The 23,867-nt window shown below is 44.9% G+C and overlaps 1 protein-coding gene across 1 annotated transcript in view; it reads left to right on the top strand.

Moving 5' to 3' along the window:
• The window catches only part of RASEF (RAS and EF-hand domain containing), a 108,125-nt gene that overhangs the window by 22,915 nt on the left and 61,343 nt on the right, over positions 1-23,867 (top strand). The window contains exons 2-3 of the mRNA XM_077248990.1: positions 11,759-11,905; positions 20,778-20,868. Of these exons, the coding sequence (XP_077105105.1) occupies positions 11,759-11,905; positions 20,778-20,868 (238 nt within the window). The remainder of the gene's footprint in view (positions 1-11,758; positions 11,906-20,777; positions 20,869-23,867) is intronic.

Genomic DNA, 23,867 nt, shown 5'->3' on the forward strand with positions numbered 1-23,867 from the left:
CTCCTGTGCTGTCTTTCTGAGTATCCCCCAACAATAATGATTGGGCAGAGCAGCTTCGTACAGTACTGCAACACTGGCTTCCATTGGAGGTATGTTGTGATTTGGGAATATATCATGGCGTATACCTCTGACAGAAGACTCCGACATATGCAACTGTATAAGCCTCCTTATGGAATATCTAGAAAGCTACTATGCTATTCCATAGAGTAAAAAAATGGAAGGTATATAGACAAATAGCTCCCCAATGCACGCTTTTAGGATGCTCAATTACTGTATGTGAGGTCCCTAACTGCTTCCATAACTGTTACACAGGCTCAGAGGTAACATTGATGCTAATTCCTATATTTCTGTTTATGGGAGGTGGAAGAATATTTATCTTGGGGCTTGTGCGCCCTACCATTAAAGTAGCAATAACTATGACATAAGCACTAAGTAAGCGCTTCAACAACTTTTTAAAGTCAATACCAGACCACTAACGCATCCAGGAAAAAATAAACCGCTATTTTATTGTATATCCTCTCAGGTAACAAAGAATCCGGCCTGGTGAATATCCCTGGATATACAACATGTAACGTAGAGTAAAGTTAGAAGTTCTAATTCCATTCTCTGGCTACAAACAGATGGTAATATGGCCAATGTATGACCAGTATTTTTCTTGCACCAGATATACTGTACTTATATGTTCACATCATCCATCCCTGCTTTTTCTCTTAATTATTCTGTTTAAACCCATAATATAAACAAGTCCTATGTTCACGAACTAACAAAGGTTTAAGGATTGCCTTGCTGAATGAAAATGGCCCCAGATATGTTTAAAAATAAAATTTCTATAACTTAGTAATATATTTTAAAGGGAACCCTGTTATGGACCTGGTGGTTAGGAGCACCCGGAATGACCTGATGAGTAAACTCAAAATCGGACTAGCTCTGGGGAAGTGGGAACTCTGCTGACCGCAAACTCTACTCCTATCAACACACACTAGAAATAGCCGTGGAGCGTACCTAACTCTCCCTAGACGCCTCTTCACAGCCTAAGAGCTAACTACCCCTAAAGATAGAAATAGAAGCCTAACCTTGCCTCAGAGAAATTCCCCAAAGGCAAAGGCAGCCCCCCACATATATTGACTGTGAGTTAAGAGGAAAGTCACAAACACAAGAATGAAACAGGTTTCAGCAAAGGAGGCCAGACTTCACTAAATAGTCAGAGGATAGAAAAGGAAACTATGCGGTCAGCACAAAAAACTACAAAAAACACGCAGAGTATGCAAAAGGACCCCCACACCGACTCACGGTGTGGAGGTGCAACACTGCACCCCAGAGCTTCCAGCTAGCAAGGAAATATCATGATAGCAAGCTGGACTAGAATTTAGCAGTACTAAGAAATATATTCAGGCAGCAGTACAACAAATGAACTAGCAGGGACTTAGCTTCTGCTGGAGTAGACAGGTCCTCAGAGAAGTCCAAGAGAGATCTGAGCCAATACTGATACATTGACAGCTGGCATGAAGTAACGATCTGAGTGGAGTTAAATAGGTAAGCCCGCATAGCAATAAACGAGAGCAGCTGATAAAGCCAACCTCTGACCAGCAGTTCCGCTCGAAGCCACCAGAGGGAGTCCAAGAGCAGAACTAACCAAAATACCATTCCTGACCACAGGAGGGAGTCCGAGAATTTAATTCACAACAGTACCCCTCCCTTGAGGAGGGGTCACCGAACCCTCACCAGGGCCCCCAGGCCGATCAGGACGAGCCAAATGAAAGGCACGAACTAAATCGGCAGCATGGACATCGGAGGCAACAACCCAGGAATTATCCTCCTGACCATAGCCCTTCCACTTAACCAGGTACTGAAGCTTCCATCTCGAAATACGAGAATCCAAAATTTTTTCCACCACATACTCCAACTCCCCTTCAACCAACACCGGAGAAGGAGGATCAACGGAGGGAGCCATAGGCGCCACGTACCTCCGCAACAACGACCTATGGAACACATTATGGATGGCAAAAGAAGCTGGAAGGACCAAACGAAATGACACAGGGTTGAGAATTTCAGAAATCTTATAAGGACCAATGAAATGAGGCTTAAACTTAGGAGAAGAAACCTTCATAGGAACATAACGAGAAGACAACCAAACCAAATCCCCAACACGAAGTCGGGGACCAACACAACGACGGCGGTTAGCGAAACGTTAAGCCTTCTCCTGGGACAACGTCAGATTGTCCACTACGTGAGTCCAAATTTGCTGCAACCTGTCCACCACAGAATCCACACCAGGACAGTCAGAAGGCTCAACCTGCCCCGAAGAAAAACGAGGATGAAAACCAGAATTGCAAAAAAAAGGTGAAACCAAAGTAGCCGAACTAGCCCGATTATTAAGGGCGAACTCAGCCAATGGCAAGAAGGTCACCCAATCATCCTGATCAGCAGAAACAAAGCATCTCAGATAGGTTTCCAAAGTCTGGTTGGTTCGTTCGGTTTGGCCATTTGTCTGAGGATGGAAAGCCGAAGAAAAGGACAAATCAATGCCCATCTTAGCACAAAAGGACCGCCAAAACCTAGAGACAAACTGGGAACCTCTGTCCGACACAATGTTCTCCGGAATGCCATGCAAACGAACCACATGTTGAAAAAATAATGGCACCAAATCAGAGGAGGAAGGTAATTTAGGCAAGGGTACCAAATGGACCATCTTAGAAAAGCGATCACAAACCACCCAGATGACAGACATCCTTTGAGAGATAGGAAGATCTGAAATAAAATCCATTGAAACATGCGTCCAAGGCCTTTTCGGGACTGGCAAGGGCAAAAGCAACCCACTGGCACGAGAACAGCAGGGCTTAGCCCGAGCACAAGTCCCACAGGACTGCACAAAAGAACGCACATCCCGTGACAAGGCCACCAAAAGGACCTAGCCACCAAATCTCTGGTACCAAAAATCCCAGGATGACCAGCCAACACCGAGCAATGAACCTCAGAAATAACTCTGCTAGTCCATCTATCAGGGACAAACAGTTTCTCCGCTGGACAACGGTCAGGTCTATCAGCCTGAAACTCCTGCAGCACCCGCCGCAAATCAGGGGAGATGGCAGACAGAATTACCCCCTCTTTGAGAATACCAGCCGGCTCAGGGACTCCCGGAGAATCAGGCACAAAACTCCTAGAAAGGGCATCCGCCTTCACATTCTTAGAACCTGGAAGGTATGAGACCACAAAATCGAAACGGGAGAAAAACAGCGACCATCGAGCCTGTCTAGGATTCAACCGCTTGGCAGACTCGAGATAAGTCAGATTTTTGTGATCTGTCAAGACCACCACACGGTGCTTGGCTCCCGCAAGCCAATGTCGCCACTCCTCGAATGCCCACTTCATAGCCAGCAGCTCCTGATTGCCAACATCATAATTACGCTCAGCAGGCAAAAACTTTCTAGAAAAGAAGGCACATGGCTTCATCACAGAGCCATCAGAACTTCTTTGAGACAAAACAGCCCCTGCTCCAATCTCAGAAGCATCAACCTCGACCTGAAAAGGGAGCGAAACATCTGGCTGACGCAACACAGGGGCCGAAGAAAAACGATGTTTCAGCTCCTGAAAAGCCTCAACGGCCGCAGAGGACCAATTCACCACATCAGCACCTTTCTTTGTCAAATCAGTCAAAGGTTTAACCACACTAAAAAAATTAGCGATGAAGCGACGGTAAAAATTAGCAAAGCCCAGGAATTTCTGGAGGCTCTTCACAGATGTAGGTTGAGTCCAATCATAAATAGCCTGAACTTTAACAGGATCCATCTCGATAGTAGAAGGGGAAAAAATGAAGCCCAAAAAGGAAACCTTCTGAACTCCGAAGAGACATTTAGACCCCTTCACAAACAAGGAATTAGCACGAAGGACGTGGAATACCATTCTGACCTGTTTCACATGAGACTCCCAATCATCCGAAAAGACCAAAATATCATCCAAATATACAATCATGGATCTATCCAGATACTTTCGGAAGATGTCATGCATAAAGGACTGAAACACAGATGGAGCATTTGAAAGCCCGAATGGCATTACCAGGTACTCAAAATGGCCCTCGGGCGTATTAAATGCTGTTTTCCATTCATCGCCCTGTTTAATACGCACAAGGTTATACACCCCTCGAAGATCTATCTTGGTGAACCAACTAGCCCCCTTAATCCGAGCAAACAAATCAGACAGCAGAGGCAAAGGGTACTGAAATTTGACCGTGATTTTATTGAGAAGGCGGTAATCTATACAGGGTCTCAGAGAACCATCCTTCTTGGCCACAAAAAAGAACCCTGCTCCCAATGGTGATGAAGACGGGCGAATATGCCCTTTCTCCAAGGACTCCTTTATATAACTCCGCATAGCGGCGTGCTCTGGCACGGATAAATTGAAAAGTCGGCCCTTAGGAAACTTACTACCAGGAATCAAATTTATAGCACAATCACAATCCCTATGAGGGGGTAGGACACTGGATTTGGGCTCATCAAATACATCCTGTTAATCTGACAGAAACTCAGGGACTTCAGAAGGAGTGGAAGCAGAAATTGATACCAACGGAACATCGCCATGTACCCCTTGACAACCCCAACTAGACACAGACATTGATTTCCAATCCAATACTGGATTATGAACCTGTAGCCATGGCAAACCCAACACGACCACATCATGCAAATTATGCAACACCAAAAAGCGAATATCTTCCTGATGTGCAGGAGCCATGCACATGGTCAACTGAGTCCAGTACTGAGGTTTATTCTTGGCCAACGGCGTGGCATCAATTCCCCTTAATGGAATAGGATACTGCAAAGGCTCCAAGAAAAAAACACAGCGCCTGGCAAACTCCAAGTCCATCAAATTCAGGGCAGCGCCTGAATCCACAAATGCCATAACCGAGTAGGATGACAAAGAGCAAATCAGAGTAACAGACAAAAGAAATTTAGGCTGTACAGTACCAATGGTGACAGACCTAGCGAACCGCTTAGTGCGCTTAGGACAATCAGAGATAGCATGAGTGGGGTCATTACAGTAAAAACACAGCCTATTCTGACGTCTGTGTTCTTGCCATTCAGTTCTGGTCAAAGTTCTATCACATTGCATAAGCTCAGGCCTCTGCTCAGAGGACACCGCCAAATTGTGCACAATTTTGCGCTCGCGCAAACGCCGATCAATTTGGATGGCCAAGGACATTGATTCATTCAGACCAGCAGGCGTGGGGAATCCCACCATAACATCCTTAAGGGCTTCAGAAAGACCCTTTCTAAAAATTGCTGCCAGGGCACACTCATTCCATTGAGTAAGCACAGACCATCTTCTAAACTTCTGACAATATATCTCCGCTTCATCCTGACCCTGACACAAAGCTAGCAAAATTTTCTCTGCCTGATCCACTGAATTCGGTTCGTCATAAAGCAATCCAAGCGCCAGAAAAAACGCATCTACATTAAGCAATGCAGGATCTCCTGGCGCAAGGGAGAATGCCCAGTCTTGAGGGTCACCACGCAACAAAGAAATAATAATTTTTACTTGCTGAATGGGGTCACCAGAGGAGCGGGGTTTCAAAGCAACAAACAGTTTACAATTATTTTTGAAATTCAGAAACTTAGATCTATCCCTAGAAAACAAATCAGGAATTGGAATTCTAGGCTCTAACATCGGATTCTGAACTACATAATCTTGAATGCTTTGTACCCTTGCAGTGAGATGATCCACACAAGAGGACAGACCTTGAATATCCATATCTAAACCTGAGTCCTGAACCACCCAGAGGTTAAGGGGAAAAGAGAGACAAAACACACTGCAAAGAAAAAAAAATGGGTTCAGAACTTCTCTTATCCCTCTATTGAGATGAATTAACACTTTATGGGCCAGCTGTACTGTTATGGACCTGGTGGTTAGGAGCACCCGGAATGACCTGATGAGTAAACTCAAAATCGGACTAGCTCTGGGGAAGTGGGAACTCTGCTGACCGCAAACTCTACTCCTATCAACACACACTAGAAATAGCCGTGGAGCGTACCTAACTCTCCCTAGACGCCTCTTCACAGCCTAAGAGCTAACTACCCCTAAAGATAGAAATAGAAGCCTAACCTTGCCTCAGAGAAATTCCCCAAAGGCAAAGGCAGCCCCCCACATATATTGACTGTGAGTTAAGAGGAAAGTCACAAACACAAGAATGAAACAGGTTTCAGCAAAGGAGGCCAGACTTCACTAAATAGTCAGAGGATAGAAAAGGAAACTATGCGGTCAGCACAAAAAACTACAAAAAACACGCAGAGTATGCAAAAGGACCCCCACACCGACTCACGGTGTGGAGGTGCAACACTGCACCCCAGAGCTTCCAGCTAGCAAGGAAATATCATGATAGCAAGCTGGACTAGAATTTAGCAGTACTAAGAAATATATTCAGGCAGCAGTACAACAAATGAACTAGCAGGGACTTAGCTTCTGCTGGAGTAGACAGGTCCTCAGAGAAGTCCAAGAGAGATCTGAGCCAATACTGATACATTGACAGCTGGCATGAAGTAACGATCTGAGTGGAGTTAAATAGGTAAGCCCGCATAGCAATAAACGAGAGCAGCTGATAAAGCCAACCTCTGACCAGCAGTTCCGCTCGAAGCCACCAGAGGGAGTCCAAGAGCAGAACTAACCAAAATACCATTCCTGACCACAGGAGGGAGTCCGAGAACGGAATTCACAACAGAACCCGCCATCTGATTCATGCCACAGGCTCCTATATTCTAAATATCTATGCCAGATGAGTCTTCCCTCCTGGATTAGTCATCTCGTTCCCAGACACACTTTCAGCTGATTATTTTTCTGAAACGGAGCATCCATTTAGTATAAAATATATGCGATTAGTATGTAGGAGCTGGTCTCCGATTCGGAAGCCCGTGGCTCAGACATGAATCAGCTGGGACAGCATGGTCAAGTGATGTCCCATCTGCAATGGGACATCAATGGAGCTTTCATAAGCAAAGTACTTTCAGAAGATGCGTTCATTTCATTTTACGTACCATTGTTAAAACAATGAAACCAAAGTAGGCAAGCATATGTGATCTGCAAGTTCACAGGATCATATGTCAAATGAACAAACAGGTGATCATTGTGATGTAGTATTGTAGCTGGAATGCCAGAACATCAGATCTGGAAATCACCACGACAGTTCCTGTAATTTAATACTTAATTGTAAGAGTAGCCATATATACGGTAATAGAGAACATATGTGGGATACTTTTAGAAAGTCCAGCCTAATTATGATATCTGCTTTATTCTGTAATGTTTGAGACCAACTGAACTCTCCACTCTACAGTAATAGACAATGGATGGATACAATACTCCACAATGTCAGCTCATTAGGACCTTGTGGCCACCTTGGATGCCCTAAAATGTCATTCTGCGCAATCACGAACTTACAATGCCTCTAGGAATTTACATTGGATTTAGGATTATAATAGGTGGGAGAGTAAATTAGAGTGGTCCAAGAGTGGCGGGCAAATCTTTCTTATTGGTTTCAAAACGTTACAGCTATTCTTCAAGTAACAACTTCATATATTTAGTAAAACAGGGCAGATTTAATAGCCTTGCCATTTACTAATGAGGGCAGAGAAGGAGATAATCTACTCTGGTCAACCTTAGCACCCCGTCCTCCATCCTTCCTTATGCAGGCATCCACTAATTTTACTACCATAGTCATTAGCGCTAATTACAGAGCCGTCACATGGAGTCCATAATTACAGGCAATTGTCTGCTATCTTCAGCAAAGTTTCTAAGCTGTGACACGTAAGTAAACTGCAGCTTTTCTGATCAATTGGAAGCGTGGTCCACTACTTAGATATCCCCTTCTTAAATGCTATAGCCCCAAGTGTAAATTGAAAAAAACCCCAGACAGAACAGTCATTTCTGAAGGAAGGAATCAGCGATCTGCAACGCTAAAGTGATGCAACAATATCATGTGAGTGATGGCAGACATAGGCTTTACATTGCTGAAACGGTGCTTGTCTGAGGGGTGATTGTATCAACGTATGTTATAATGGTTCAGCACACGCTGAAAGATACAGTTGTGCTTAAAATTTTACATACCCCTGCAGAATTTTTGCTTTCTTGACCTTTTGTCAGAGAATATGAATGATAACACCAAACCATTTTTTTCACTCATGGTTAGTGGTTAGGTGAAGCCATTTATTGTCAAACTACTGTGTTTTCTCTTCTTAAATCATAATGACAACCCAAAATATCCAAATTACCCTGATCAAAAGTTCACATACCCCATTTCTTAATACCGTGTATTGCCCCCTCTAACATCGATGACAGCTTGAAGTCTTTTGTGTTGGTTTTGGATGAGGTTCTTTATTTTCTCAGATGGTAAAGCTGCCCACTCTTCTTGGCAAAAAGCCTCCAGTTACATTAAATTCCTGGGCTGTCTAGCATGAACTGCACGCTTGAGATCTCCCCAGAGTGGCTCAATGATATTAGCCACTCCAGAACTTTCAATTTGTTCTTCTGTAGCCAATGACAGGTCGACTTGGCCTTGTATTTTGGATCATTGTCATGTTGGAACGTCCAAGTCCTTCACATGCACAGCTTCTGAGCTGATGATTGCAAATTTGCCTCCAGTAGTTGCTGATAACGTGCTGCATTCATCCTTCCTTCAACTTTGACCTAGTCTCCTGTGCCTTTGTAGCTCACACATCCCCAAAACATCAGTGATCCACCTCCGTGCTTTATAGTAGGAATGGTGTTCCTTCCATCATAGGCCTTGTTGACCTCTCTCCAAATGTAACATTTATGGTTGTGGCCAAAAAGTTCAATTTTGGTCTCATCACTCCAAATTACCTTGTTCCAGAAGTTTTGAGGCTTGTCTCTGTGCTGTTTTGCGTATTATAGGCAAGATACTTTGTGGCATTTGCGCAGTAATGGCTTTCTTCTGGCAACTCGACCACGCAGCCCATTTTTCTCGAAGTGCCTCCTTATTGTGCTTTCAGAGAGTCCTGTATTTCAGCTGATGTTATTTGTGGGTTTTTCTTTGCATCCAGAACAATTTTTTGACAGTTTGAACGCCGCTGACTGACATTATCAATTCCTTAGATATCTTTTTGTATCCCTTTCCTGTTTTATACAGTTCAACTACCTTTACGAGTAGATCCATTGTCAATTCTTTTGCTTTCCCCATGACTCACAATCCAGAAACGTCAGTGGCTGGATGAAAGATGCAAGAGTTTGTCTGGATCCCAGAAATTCACTCAGCTTTTATGCACACACACTGATTATAAGCAAACAGGTCACAGGTGAGGATGTTACCTTTAGTAGCCATTCAAACCCATTTGTGTCAACTTCTGTGCATGTTATCAGGCCAAAATCACCAGGGTATGTGAACTTTTGATCAGGGTCATTTGGATGTTTTGGGTTGACATTATGATTTAAAAAGAGAAACCACGGTAGTTTGGCTTCACCCAACCACTAACCATGAGTGGAGAAAAGTTTTGGTGTTATCATTCATATTGTCTGAAAAAAGGCCAAGAAAGCTAAAATTCTGCAGAGGTATGTAAACTTTTGAGCACAACTGTATATGAAGCATCAATGTATTTATCTACTGACAGGCCATGTGTACACATTCACATCTTCTCCATTGTTTGAGTCCGTGGATGTCAGACTGCACTTGGATGACATCTGAGTGCAGTCCGATTTTGCCCATGCCCCCCATGGACTTGTATGGGTGCTCGTGATCCGAATTCCAGAGGCCCTTGCAGCTCGCTGTGATTTTTTTCCTCATGATGAATCGGCATGAGAAAACAATCGCAGAACTGCACTGCCCCATGGTAGGACATTGGGCCGAGTGCTGTCCGATAAAACATTGGATAGCACTCGGCCATAAAATACGCGAAAGCAAACTTGTCATTTCGGGTAACTGTTCACAATAAGCTGTTATATGTGTATACTTGCAGAATAGTACTATCGCTGGCCATTGTATGACCTGTACCCTGCTTTTTTTTTTACCAGTGTTCTCCTATTTTAGTCTCTCTCTAGTTTTCAGTTGTTTCTGAGCTAGTAGGAGGAGATTGGCTGTTACAATGTTTCCAGGCTTAGACTGGCCAACAGCGGACTAGGTGAAGCCCCTCGGTGGGCCCGTGTGCAGGGGTGGGCCCTCTACTCCACCTATATGTGTAGCTGGCACAATTCACTTGATTCATTATGTCGGGACAGGAAGCAACTCATCATTCAATTGAAAAACACACTTTATTAATATATAGAGGCAAAGGTAAATTTGTGAATGAGGTTAATGTAATATTTGCATATTGAAAAGTGGACCCCAAAGTCAGTGTAACTGGTGGACCATGACTCCGGCCCTCTTGACTAACCTGCCACATGGCTTGTCTGTAAGTAGTGACTAGGGTTCCACATATCCACTGTAGACTGTGAGCCCTCGCTGGCAGGGTCCTCTCTCCTTCTGTACTTGTGTGTGCCTTGTATTTCTCATGTTTATTGTACTTGTCTATGTATGCCCCTATTTTCACATGTAAAGCGCCATGGAATAAATAGAGCTGTAATAAAAATGAATAATAATAATAATATACAGTGTACCAGGGACACGCGAAAATGGCCAATTGGTATTACATGTGCACATTTTAGCTTATAAGGTACATAGGATATAAATAATTTGTTACTCATGATTACTCTAATGAGTGCGTCACTTGACTCTGTCTATATAGCACCCTATCTTTGATAAATCACTTTGTTTTATATCAGCAGTAAAATAATACTATCTTTGTCAGGTTACAGCAGCGTCCCCTACATGAGGCACTCTGATTTTTTTTATTATTATTATCATCAATAAAGAATTGTTTTTCATTTATGATAGATCTTTTCTTTACTTTGGACAGTAATTGATAGCCAAAGTCTGGGTGTGATAAACAAATAAAGTAACAATCCAGCGAGGGTTATTGCATTTAGTAGGGTGACTATAACCAAGCCATCTGGGGGGAGGAGAGAGGGAGCAGGAAGAGGTGTGGTTGGGTAGGTGGGGGGTCATAATTGCCCCTTAATGGCCTGCAGTAATAATGATCTCGCTTGTGCTTCTATACAATAATTAGGACTAGTGATGAGCGAGTATGCTCGTTACTCAAGATTTACGAGTATGCTCGGGTCTTCTCCGAGTATCTTAGGCGTGCTCGGAGATTATGTTTGAGTCTCCGCAGTTGTATGATTAGCGGCTGCTAGACAGCCTGAACACATGAGGGGATTCCCTAACAAACAGGCAACCCCCACATGTATTCAGGCTGTCTAGCAGCCGCAAATCAGGCAGCTGCGGGGACTCAAACATAATCTCTGAGCACACCCAAAATTCTCGAAGAACACCCAAGCATGCTCAGAAAAATCGAGTAAGAATCACACTTGCTCATCACTAATTAGGACCCCTTTGTGCAATAGCCTATAATCAATCCCCCTTCTTGTAGGTTGAATGGAGATGCTACGAATAGAGAACTCCCGGCTCCTTCATGACATTTAAATTTTATCTGTGCTCAGTGGACAAGGCTTTAGTATGATGCGGCGGACGTCCGGCCACCAAGCATTTATTAGGATTATATAAATAACTTACTGTATGTATTGATCTCTCCAGCTTGGCCACTCCAGCGTTATTGCACCCTATATAAGCCTTCTACTGTCCAGGAACAGATTTTTCTTTATATTCAGTGAGGGTGGATATGGCCGACCATACTGTGTATTGGAATTACTTGAGGTTTCTTTTACTCTGCAGGAAAGAACAAGCCAATGTGCTGTACCAGAACATCACCATCGTAGAACCTCTCCTAATTCAGCAATACGAACATGTCATCAGAAACTTTGTTCGGGAGATCAGACTTCAAAGCTCAGAAATGGAGAATTTGGCTATTGCTGTTAAAAGGTACTTTTTGCTCCTTCAAACTGTGTTTCAAATATGTTTTTCTACCACAATAAATAATTGCTGTGAATGGAAACTGATATTGTGGCTGTCGTGACCTTCTTGTATATGAACCATGTTGATGGTGACCATTGTTTTCGTTTCCTTTTAGATCTGTGCAGTGACACGTTAATGATGTGTTTTATACAATGTTTCAATGATCAAATTCAATGTATACATATATGTATGCTAATTATGGTGCCCTACTCCAGCGATGTTTCTCTAGCACTGTTTCCAAGTGAAAACTTTTTGCTGATAATACAGATTTTGTCAAAACTACAGCAAACAATCCAGTAAGGGATCTCCATCTCAAAATGATGTTGCTCTCAGAATACAGACCAGGAGATAGATTTGCTTTAAGGCAGGAATATTATATATAGGCCCCCGGTTGCCATAGAAAAGCATCCATAATCACTTTGCAAAGGGGGCAATTGGTTGACACAGTGAGGCTCCTTCTTCTGTGAAACAATTTAGATACCACCATAGACCATGACCATTAAAGTTTTAATATGGTTATTCAATAATAGATAATCCTTAATGTGGCCATGAAGGTGAAAAAAAAATTAAATCATATTTATCTCTCAGACTATTGCTGCTCCTCCGTACTCAGTGATTTACCCCCCATTGATCTGTTCTGAGCAACACCTGATGCATTATTTACATTACATCCAGGCTGAGAGAGGGAGAGACCTATCACTCCAGGGTAGTGGGCGGGGAGAAGCCGCCGGGGATCCGCCTGTCTAACTAGCTGATTTTAAACTGTTTTTCTATGATATTCCGCAGTGTTTCAGAGTTATACATGGCTGAAATCATACATCCATTACCTAATACTTGCTGCCCATAGATCGGCAGTCAGGTTCGATTGTCCAGGAGTGGACAACCCCTTTAAATGATCATTATTGGTTTCTGACCAGTGCCTGATGTCCAGGACTTTTAGAAATAGCCAAGGCATGTGGACTGTGCAGCATGTGGATTGAGCAGCATATGGACTGTGCAGCATGTGGACTGTGCAGCATGTGGACTGAGCAGCATATGGACTGTGCAACATGTGGACTGTACAGCATGTGGACTGAGCAGCATATGGACTGTGCAACATGTGGACTGTACAGCATGTGGACTGTGCTGCATGTGGACTGAGCAGCATATGGACTGTGCAACATGTGGACTGTACAGCATGTGGACTGAGCAGTATGTGGACTGTACAACATGTGGACTGTGCAGCATATGGACTGAGCAGCATGTGGACTGTGCAGCATGTGGACTGTACAACATGTGAACTGTGCAGCATATGGACTGAGCAGCATGTGGACTGTGCAGCATGTGGACTGAGCAGCATGTGGACTGTACAACATGTGGACTGTACAGCATGTGGACTGAGTAGCATGTGGACTGTACAACATGTGAACTGTGCAACATGTGAACTGTGCAGCATGTGGACTGTGCAGCATGTGGACTAAGCAGCATGTGGACTGAGCAGCATATCAACTGCAACATGTGGACTGAGCAGCATATGAACTGTGCAGCATGTGGACTAAGCAGCATGTGGACTGAGCAGCATGTGGACTGAGCAGCATATCGACTGCATCATGTGGACTGAGCAGCATGTGGACTGAGCAGCATGTGGACTGAGCAGCATGTGGACTGTGCAGCATGTGGACTGAGCAGCATATCGACTGCATCATATGGACTGAGCAGCATGTGGACTAAGCAGCATGTGGACTGAGCAGCATATCGACTGCATCATATGGACTGATCAGTTTGTGGACTAAGCAGCATGTGGACTGCGCAGCATATTGACTGTGCAACATGTTGACTGCAGCATATGGACTGATCAGCATGTGGACTGAACAGCATGTGGACTGTAGAAAATGTGGACTGTGCAACATGTGGACTATGCAACATGTGGACTGAGCAGCATGTGGACTGTGCAGCATGTGGACTGTACAACATGTGGACTGAGCAGCATGTGAGGATCGCCCCCACGTTAGGGCAATGGGGTACTAGGTACCGGGTCCTTCTCAGTTCTGGTGAATGTCACAGTGGCCCGACCCGGTCTGTGGCCCTTTGAGGGGAGTAAAATTAAAGGTGAAATTTGTATGATGTTCGTGACGCCACCTGTGGTATTCGGTCAGGGTGACCGATGCTGCTTAGGGGTCCGCTGGGGTGATGGAATGGCAGATAGATGGTATACCTCCCCACAGGTGGAGTGTATCCCCAGGGCTTCCCAGAGGTGTAGATGGTGATGGTGTAAGGCGCGGTGAATAACGAGGACACAAGGTTGCAGTCTCTTTACGTTTTACTGAAGGCTTCAGTGTCCACAGTCCTGGGCGCCGGATCACAGGGTAGGCAGAGTCTGGCCGGTCTGAAGGCAAATCCAGAGTCTCCTTATCCAGGTGGAATGCAATAGCCTTCCTATGCGCACAGTAACACAGTAGGTCCTCACTTGCTTAAGCTCTAATGAAGTCCTCACTGTTATTACTCTTCTCTCTCTGTTCGCCGTGGTCGGATAGAATAAAACCCGTATGACTGATGGCCTGAGGCTTGTTTATAGGGACCCTAGTGATGCCCCGACCCCCACAAGTTGCCACCTGTCTTCTTAGGTATTTTAGGTCGGGCAGCCAACTTGGAATTGACTGTCCTGCCAGTCTCTGAAGCAATGGCGTAGAGCACTTTACTCCCTCGGTATCCTGGCTACCGGAACGCGCACCAGAAGGATGCAGCTCCTCACGTCTACTATCCTCTCTGGTATCCACTTGTTGCTATGCCTTCGTTTCTCACTCACTAGAACACGCTTCCTTTCAATGTCTCTTTCCTAGGATGCTGCCGCATGGGGTGCAGGCGCAGCTCTGTGTACCCTCATCCTCCTCAGACCGAAGTCTGGATTGCTGGAGGTCACTCCAGACAGCTCGGCCTGGAGACCTTTCTGTCTCAGTCTCCTGCCAGGAACTCTCTAACTTTCTAACCAACCCACCAGTTTTACCTAACTGTGAGGAGTGGCCTAGTAGATAGAACTCTTTGCTCCCCCTAGTGGACTGGAGTGTGAAGTGTGTGGTGTGTTTGTGATACCTGGACAGGAGATCCCCCTTATTGCCTTCAGACGTAATATCACTCCCCCTGGTGGAGGAGTAATATTACTGCAGCAACCAGGACTCTGGGCGCTGCACTCCCCCCCCCCGTTAAATCCAGCACCCCCGGGCTGGGAAAACAAAACATTAAATACATTAGCAAAAAAAAGACATACAAAATTTTTGAAATGCTATAAAAGAAATTAACATAACAGTGCTTCCCTTTATGGGAGGTGAGAACACTTGAACGCTGCAAACAATTAAGAACATATTTATATTGTGCGTATGACTTTAAATTAAGTAATTAACAGTTATTAACTAACTGACTATGAACGACTATCACCCATACAGGTATGCTATCTACTAAGTGCAAGTACAAAACAGTATCTTTCTTTCTTTAAGTGCAAATACCCTCTAAGGGTGTACTATAAAACTTCAAAGTGCACCTGATTCTCACTTCTTCTACATATGCAGGACTATCTGTCTACCCCTCACGGGCCTACTGCATCTTTCCTTCAGTTTATTCCTATAAAACCTAGCAATTACTTTAACTTCAATTTTATTCAAAGTACATCATTAAACATTTTACTCTCGGCTACATACTATCACTATGTAAAAACATTATTACTATCTATCTATTTAAGGCAACATTATCACTTTTAGGCGAAGTGCAACAACTAACATTCCCTTTAAGAGGAAACCAAGTCTCTTCTGAGGTAGTGCAAACATTCAATTTGCAAGTCAATCATTAACTTGTAAAACAGCAAGAACTTTCACGATGTCATCTGAAACAGTCTCTTTAAAAAGCTGTTCTTTGTAAAACCAGTAGAGGGCACCTTTAAGAAGGTGCAAACTATATACAGGGACAGTTTGTGAATCATTCACCGTCCATGATTCAAATGTTCTTTTGGAGAAATAGAAAACTTGTGTAAAACTTGAAACAACAGGGATCCCGGGTAAACAAAGAGATCACTTTAAGAGTTAACTGTTGTGATCCACTTTTTGGGCTCCCCTGGTGGTGGCTGGTGGTACTGGAGGCTTGTGTGTGCTTTTCTCCCTCAGCTCACCTGTTTCCATCAGTTTTGGGAGTTCCCTATTTAGCCTTGCTCTCCAGTCACTTCCTTGCCGGTCATCATTGTAACCTGAGTCATTCAGTTGCATGTTCCTGCTACTAGTCTGCTGATCAGCTAAGTGGACTCTTGTCCTTTTTGTTTTGTATTTTTTGTCCAGTTTACAGTTTTTTCATTCCCTGTTACTGGAAGCTCTTGTGGACTGAAATTGCCACTCCTGTGTCATGAGTTGACACAGGAGTCTTAAAGTAATCTCAGGATGGGTTTTTGAAAGGGTTTTTCAGCTGACCGTGAAGTCCTCTTTTGTATCCTTCCTCTATCTAGTAAGTGGACCTCGCTTTGCTAAATCTACCTTCATACTGTGTATGTCTTTTCCTCTGAACTCACCGTTAATATATGTGGGGGCTACTATCATCTTTGGGGAATTTCACTAGAGGTAAGCCAGGTCTGTTCCTTCCTCTTCCAGGCGTAGTTAGTTCTCCGGCTGGCGCGTGGCATTTAGGCAGCCGTAGGCATGCTCCCTGGCTACTGTTAGTTGTGTGGTAGATTTAGGTCACGGTCAGCTTGAGTTTCCATCACCCGAGAGCTAGTCTGTTATTTTGTGCTTCTGATGTTCCCATGCCATTGGGGAATCATGACAGTTAACCCAAGGTGGGTTTTAGCAGCAAAGCAAAGAACAGTTAACTATTTACATTTTATGGCCGGTTTCTTCGAGGTTTATTTGGATATCTTCCAGGGCTTTACCTGGCACATAACCCTTCTTGGCCTGGGAAAGGTAGGATCCAGGGTCACACCCGGTGCCAAATATACCCCATTGGTCTGTCTCTCGTGAATTGTCATATCATATGCAGCGATGGAAGTCTGCATAGCTTGAGTATGGGCTTTTGCTGCAGCAGAGGTAGCGGCTGCTGCAAGATCAGTCACTGGAACGGAGTCAGTAGCGGTGGCACGAGCAGTCGCTGGAGTGGTGTTGGTCATCAGGGCAGGGTCGTTCTTCATACCTGCTTCAGATGCGGTCCCTCCGGTGCCAGTCTGCTCTGTCTCCGCTGGGGTCTGGAACGCTGGCTGCAGGGCCTTGTGCTGCGGCATTGTCATCTCTGTTTGCAACATCTTGCTTTCCGGCAGGGCCTTGCTTTCTGGCTTCGGAGCGCTGGAACTTCTTTCTTGCTCCTGAACAGACAAGGCTGCCGACAGATGTCTGGTGAGGCCCCCGATGAAGGTCTTCTTCCACCCGGCCACAGCTTCCAGCTCCTGGCGCACGAGCTGACAGGTGCGTTCTTCCTCTTCTATCCGCAGGAGGTCCGGATTCATCGTCGGTGAAGGGTGCAGTTCTTGCAGGCCCTTGCTGGGAGAGTCCTCGTGCTCCATCCCACGCTCCGGGGTCTGCTCACCTCCCTCTGCCATCTTGACTACCAGTTCTCTGCGGCCACACGCGCACGCTGCTTCTCCATTTTCTCGGGGTGGAGCTCCTTCTTGCCCTGGTTCCTGCCGTTGCAAATCAGGGGGCGGTCCTCCTTGGCTCTTGAGCACGTTGTCATCCCGTAGCAGTAGTCGGAGGGGGCGGTCGTCACTCTTGGCGCCGCTTTGGTAGTCTCCTCCCATGGCACGCCCTTCTTCTTCTCCTGCGCTCCTCGTGGCGCTATAATGGCGGCAATTTTGGCGGGAATGTTTGCGGTAATGGCGATACACAGCTCAGCAATGAAACACAGTTCAAATACAGCTCGGGCACAGTTCTTAGGCACACATGACCCGATTCTTCAGGCTTAACTACATCCTGTTCGTGACGCCAAAGATGGATCGCCCCCACGTTAGGGCAATGGGGTACTCGGTACCGGGTCCTTCTCAGTTCTGGGGAATGTCACGGTGACCCGACCCGGTCCGTGGCCCTTTGAGGGGTGTCCAATTAAAGGTGAAGTTTGTATGATGTTCGTGATGCCACCTGTGGTATTCGGTCAGGGTGACCGACGCTGCTTAGGGGTCCGCTGGGGTGATGGAATGGCAGCTAGATGGTATACCTCCCCACAGGTGGAGTGTATCCCCAGGGCTTCCCAGAGGTGTAGATGGTGATGGTGTAAGGCACGGTGAATAACGAGGACACAAGGTTGCAGTCTGTTTACCTTTTACTGAAGGCTTCAGTGTCCACAGTCCTGGGCGCCGAATCACAGGGTAGGCAGAGTCCAGCCGGTCTGAAGGTAAATCCAGAGTCTCCTTATCCAGGTGGAATGCAATAGCCTTCCTATGCGCACAGTAACACAGTAGGTCCTCACTTGCTTAAGCTCTAATGAAGTCCTCACTGTTATTACTCTTCTCTCTCTGTTCCCCGTGGTCGGATAGAACAAAACCCGTATGACTGATGGCCTGAGGCTTGTTTATATGGACCCTAGAGACGCCCCGACCCCCACAAGTTGCCACCTGTCTTCTTAGGTATTTTAGGTCGGGCAGCCAACTTGGAATTGACTGTCCTGCCAGTCTCTGAAGCAATGGCGTAGAGCACTTTACTCCCTCGGTATCCTGGCTACCGGAACGTGCACCAGAAGAATGCAGCTCCTCACGTCTACTATCCTCTCTGGTGTCCACTTGTTGCTATGCCTTCGTTTCTCACTCACTAGAACACGCTTCCTTTCAATGTTTCTTTCCTAGGATGCTGCCGCATGGGGTGCAGGCGCAGCTCTGTGTACCCTCATCCTCCTCAGACCGAAGTCTGGACCTGCTGGAGGTCACTCCAGACAGCTCGGCCTGGAGACCTTTCTCTCTCAATCTCCAGCCAGGAACTCTCTAACTTTCTAACCAACCCACCAGTTTTACCTAACTGTGAGGAGTGGCCTAGTAGATAGAACCCTTTGCTCCCCCTAGTGGAGTGGACTGGAGTGTGAAGTGTGTGGTGTGTTTGTGATACCTGGACAGATCTCCTTTATTGCCTTCAGACGTAATATCACTCCCCCTGGTGGAGGAATAATATTACTGCAGGAACCAGGACTCTGGGGGGCTGCATGTGGACTGAGCAGCATGTGGACTGTACAACATGTGGACTGAGCAGCATGTGGACTGAGCAGCATGTGGACTGAGCAGCATGTGGACTGTGCAGCATGTGGACTGTGCAGCATGTGGACTGAGCAGCATGTGGACTGTACAGCATGTGGACTGAGCAGCATGTGGACTGAGCAGCATGTGGACTGTGCAACATGTGGACTGACCATCATGTGGACTGTACAACGTGTGGACTGTGCGGCATGTAGACTGTACAACATATGGACTGAGCAGCATGTGGACTGTGCAACATGTGGACTGAGCAGCATGTGGACTGTGCAGCATGTGGACTAAGCAGCATGTGGACTGAGCAGCATATCGACTGCAACATGTGGACTGAGCAGCATATGGACTGTGAAGCATGTGGACTGAGCAGCATGTGGATTAAGCAGTATGTGGACTGAGCAGCATATCGACTGCAACATGTGGACTGAGCAATATGTGGACTGAGCAGCATGTGGACTATGCAGCATGTGGACTAAGCAGCATGTGGACTGAGCAGCATATTGACTGTGCAACATGTGGACTGTGCAGCATATGGACTGAGCAGCATATGGACTGAGCAGCATGTGGACTGAACAGCATGTGGACTGTACAAAATGTGGACTATGCAACATGTGGACTGAGCAGCATGTGGATTGTGCAGCATGTGGACTGTACAACATGTGGATTGAGCAGCATGTGGACTGAGCAGCATGTGGACTGTGCAACATGTGGAACTGAGAGCTTTCAGAATAATACCCCTTATGGGCTGCTGTAGTAAAGACTATGCAGTGGTTGTTGAGGGGTTAAAGAGATCATATGAGTTCTGTCATTGTTAGACAGTCCTATCTACATTAAGAAGACTGGGAAGCTTTTAAAGATTTATCAGAAATCACTCCAAGCATTTTTTCTGGAGTAAACTGTGGGGCAAAGTTTGTAGTGGTATTTCTACAGCCCGACAGAGAAAGTTACAAAAGTTGCACATTCATAAATTGACACTAAAAATATGCCAAAATAACTGCCATGCAGATCACTTGGGCTGGGCGGGGAGGAGGTTCTGGAGTATAGTTCTGCTAAATTGGTGTGTTTTTTTAATGTCACATTTCAGTCATCTGTCTAAAATATCTAGAAGCCACATTCACGTAAATATAAAATAACCAACTAAACCACAAAAGACAACTTAAAAAGGCGCAAATCTTCGTGAATCCAAAATTAGTAATTGAGAGGCGTTCACGCCAAAAAACTGGTGGCAATGCAATGATGAATCGGGCCCGGTGTGTAAATGGAGGACTCACGCACATCCCTGTAATGTATGTATGATAGCATGGATAGCTATTATTAAAAGTATTAAGGTGCCAGCTTTATTGCTAGGTGAACCTGTGGACCTGTCCAAAATAAGGTTCATGGTGCCCAAATTTAACATGCCCATGGAGTAACGTAGGCAAATCCTTGGATTTACACTAAAGGGCTGGTAGTATTATGGTCCTGATTTTGTTTTCTGTCTCCCTGATAGCATTTGTATTCACACCCTCTGTAACCTCACAGTGAGCGCTACAGTATTACATTGAGAAAATAATATCCAGTTACATTGCAAAAAAAACCCATTTTGTGCCCTCTTTTCTGTCAATAAATGAAAGTATGGGAAGAATCTGACAGTTTTTGTTTGCTGATGGTTTTGATTTTCAATTGTAGAGCCCAGGACAAAGCAGCCATGCAGCTGAGTGAGCTAGAAGAAGAGATGGATCATCGGATACAGGCTGCCGAGAGCAGAATAAAGAAAGAGGTTGGCAGGTCATTTTATCCTGTAGATATTCATTGTAAAGTAAGACCCTCGAAGACACAAGTTTCACTGTAAGGGCAGTCTGGGTGTGAAAGAATGCTTATGATTTCTTGGGAGGACACACATACCGTACATTGCAAGTGTCTTCAACATGGATGGTGTGACTATTTGTCCTTCAGGGTGATAAGTGGCATTGTTCCTCTTCCTCTCACCTTCCCCTTACTGTTGGGGTTCCTCAAGGATCAGTCCTAGGCCCCCTCCTCTTCTCTTTGTATACTGCCCCTATTGGACAAACAATCAGTAGATTTGGGTTCCAGTACCATCTCTATGCTGATGACACCCAATTATACACTTCTTCTCCTGCTTTCACTCCGACCTTCTTAGAAAACACCAGTGATTGTCTTACCGCTGTCTCTAACATCATATCCTCCCTCTATCTGAAACTGAACCTGTCAAAAACTGAACTCCTCGTGTTCTCTCCCTCTACTAACCTACCTTTGCCTGACATTGCCATCTCCGTGTGCGGTTCCACCATTACTCCAAAGCAACATGCCCGCTGCCTTGGGGTCATCCTTGATTCCGAGCTTTCATTCACCCCCCACATCCGATCACTGGCTAGCTCTTCTTATCTGCATCTCAAAAACATTTCTAGAATTCGCCCTTTTCTTACTTTCGACTCTGCAAAAACTCTTACTGTTTCACTTATTCATTCTCGTCTGGACTATTGTAACTCTCTACTAATCGGCCTCCCTCTTACCAAACTCTCCCCGCTCCAATCTGTCCTGAATGCTGCTGCCAGGATCCTATTCCTCACCAACCGTTACACCGATGCCTCTACCTTGTGCCAGTCATTACACTGGCTACCCATCCACTCCAGAATCCAGTACAAAACTACTACCCTCATCCACAAAGCACTCCATGGCTCAGCACCACCCTACATCTCCTCTCTGGTCTCAGTCTACCACCCTACCCGTGCCCTCCGCTCCGCTAATGACCTCAGGTTAGCATCCTCAATAATCAGAACCTCCCATTCCCGTCTCCAAGACTTTACACGTGCTGCGCCGATTCTTTGGAATGCACTACCTAGGTTAATACGATTAATCCCCAATCCCCACAGTTTTAAGCGTGCCCTAAAAACGCATTTGTTCAGACTGGCCTACCGCCTCAACGCATTAACCTAACTATCCCTGTGTGGCCTATTAAAAATAGAAAAAAAAAAAAACACATCAGGTTCCTTGCATCATGTTCTCATACACTTTATACAGTTAATAGCCCTCTGTGTCTGTACTGCTACATACTTAGGCTGTTAACTGGTTCATGCAGCTTTACATGAACACCCGAGCCTTACACTATGGCTGGTCCAAATAACTAAAGCAATTGTTACCATCCACCTCTCATGTCTCCCCTTTTCCTCATAGGTTGTAAGCTTGCGAGCAGGGCCCTCATTCCTCCTGGTATCTATTTTGAACTGTGATTTCTGTTATGCTGTAATGTCTATTGTCTGTACAAGTCCCCTCTATAAGTTGTAAAGCGCTGCGGAATATGTTGGCGCTATATAAATAAAAATTATTATTATATTATTATAAGGAGTGTAGGTCAATGTGCATCCAGTTGTACATCCCCATATCTCATGGCACCTTAGAAATTTTCTACCTCTGGGCACTAGTATTTCCTTTTCACATTTTTATACCGCTATCCACCCCAACCCAACTTTTTTGATATTGGGTCTACAACAGCGATCTCCAATTTGGAAGTTCCTTGAACCAAGATAGATTGTGTCAGCTTCTTTGAAAGCCAACTAGGTCACTGGGTGTAATGGTCAATGTCCTGTTATCTAGGACATCTTTCCCACACCAGATGAGTCTTTGATTCTACCTCTTCCATTTCCAATTTTTAATCCTCAATTGTTCGTGTTCACAAAAGGATTTCCTAATATATTTCTACTACATTTGGCTTTCAGTAAATTTTTTGGGGTGAACTAGGCATTATCGGTGTATTTCCATACGTCTTTCTTTATTTGTTGCAGAGATTTTGATAATTATGACATAACTGCAGCATAAAAAATAGGGTTTATGAAAATCACGGCCAAAAAAATAAAAAACCCAGCTAAATAGCTATACCATAAAGATTTTTGATCATTATGATCTCAACAGACACTTGTGAATTTAATCGAGTAAAAATATGGACAGCATTCTTTATAACATCACATGCAGAATGTTCTGGCTCATTCCACAGCAACTAAGCCACTGTCTACATGCATTGGTGTTGGAATGGGCTTCCTCTGAGTACTTCGGTTGTTAATGGGCGATCGACAAGGAGTGAAGAGTACTCAGCACAGTGAAAGACAAGAACACAGGCAGATAGAGCTGCAGCTTTGAGCAATTGCTTTATCTCACTTCAGTGCTGGATTCACAGCCACACTGCTCTGTAGTACTGTAGATTATCTTCCATGACAATGCTGCTTCTATCTCATGTGCTAAAGAAAAACAAGAGTAGGAATCTCTCTCTGTACACCGTTTATAGGAGACATCATAACAACTAGTCTTCACTCATCAGCTAAGAGAGAACAGAAAATTAAAGACAGAGCCTGTCGTGGGAAAACTGGTGAAAAAAGCAGGATTCACATCATGTACACACACAGGAGAGTTTGTTTTGAAAATATCTGAAATGGCAAATACTCCTTATGGAATTCCTATTTACAGTAGGGATATCCTTTGGTCATGGCCACATGGAACTTATTTTACTGCTGAATTTCCACAGTGGCAAAATCCAGATTAAATTTAGTGGATTTTATTTCAATTATTGTTGCAAAAATGCTGCAGGATTGGACGCCGCTGTCACCCTGTCCGTTGCAAAGGGTGAATTCTATGGTGATGGGCCTGCAGGAAAAATTGACATGTTGCATTTTAAAAATCCACAGCACATGTTAATGTGCTACTCACCCACAATGCAGGTAGTGTAATACGCAGGAAAATCTGGATGAAAAACCCACTGTGCATTTG

Source organism: Ranitomeya variabilis, chromosome 1, assembly GCF_051348905.1.
Source record: "Ranitomeya variabilis isolate aRanVar5 chromosome 1, aRanVar5.hap1, whole genome shotgun sequence".
In the NCBI taxonomy this organism is placed as follows: Eukaryota; Metazoa; Chordata; class Amphibia; order Anura; family Dendrobatidae; genus Ranitomeya; species Ranitomeya variabilis.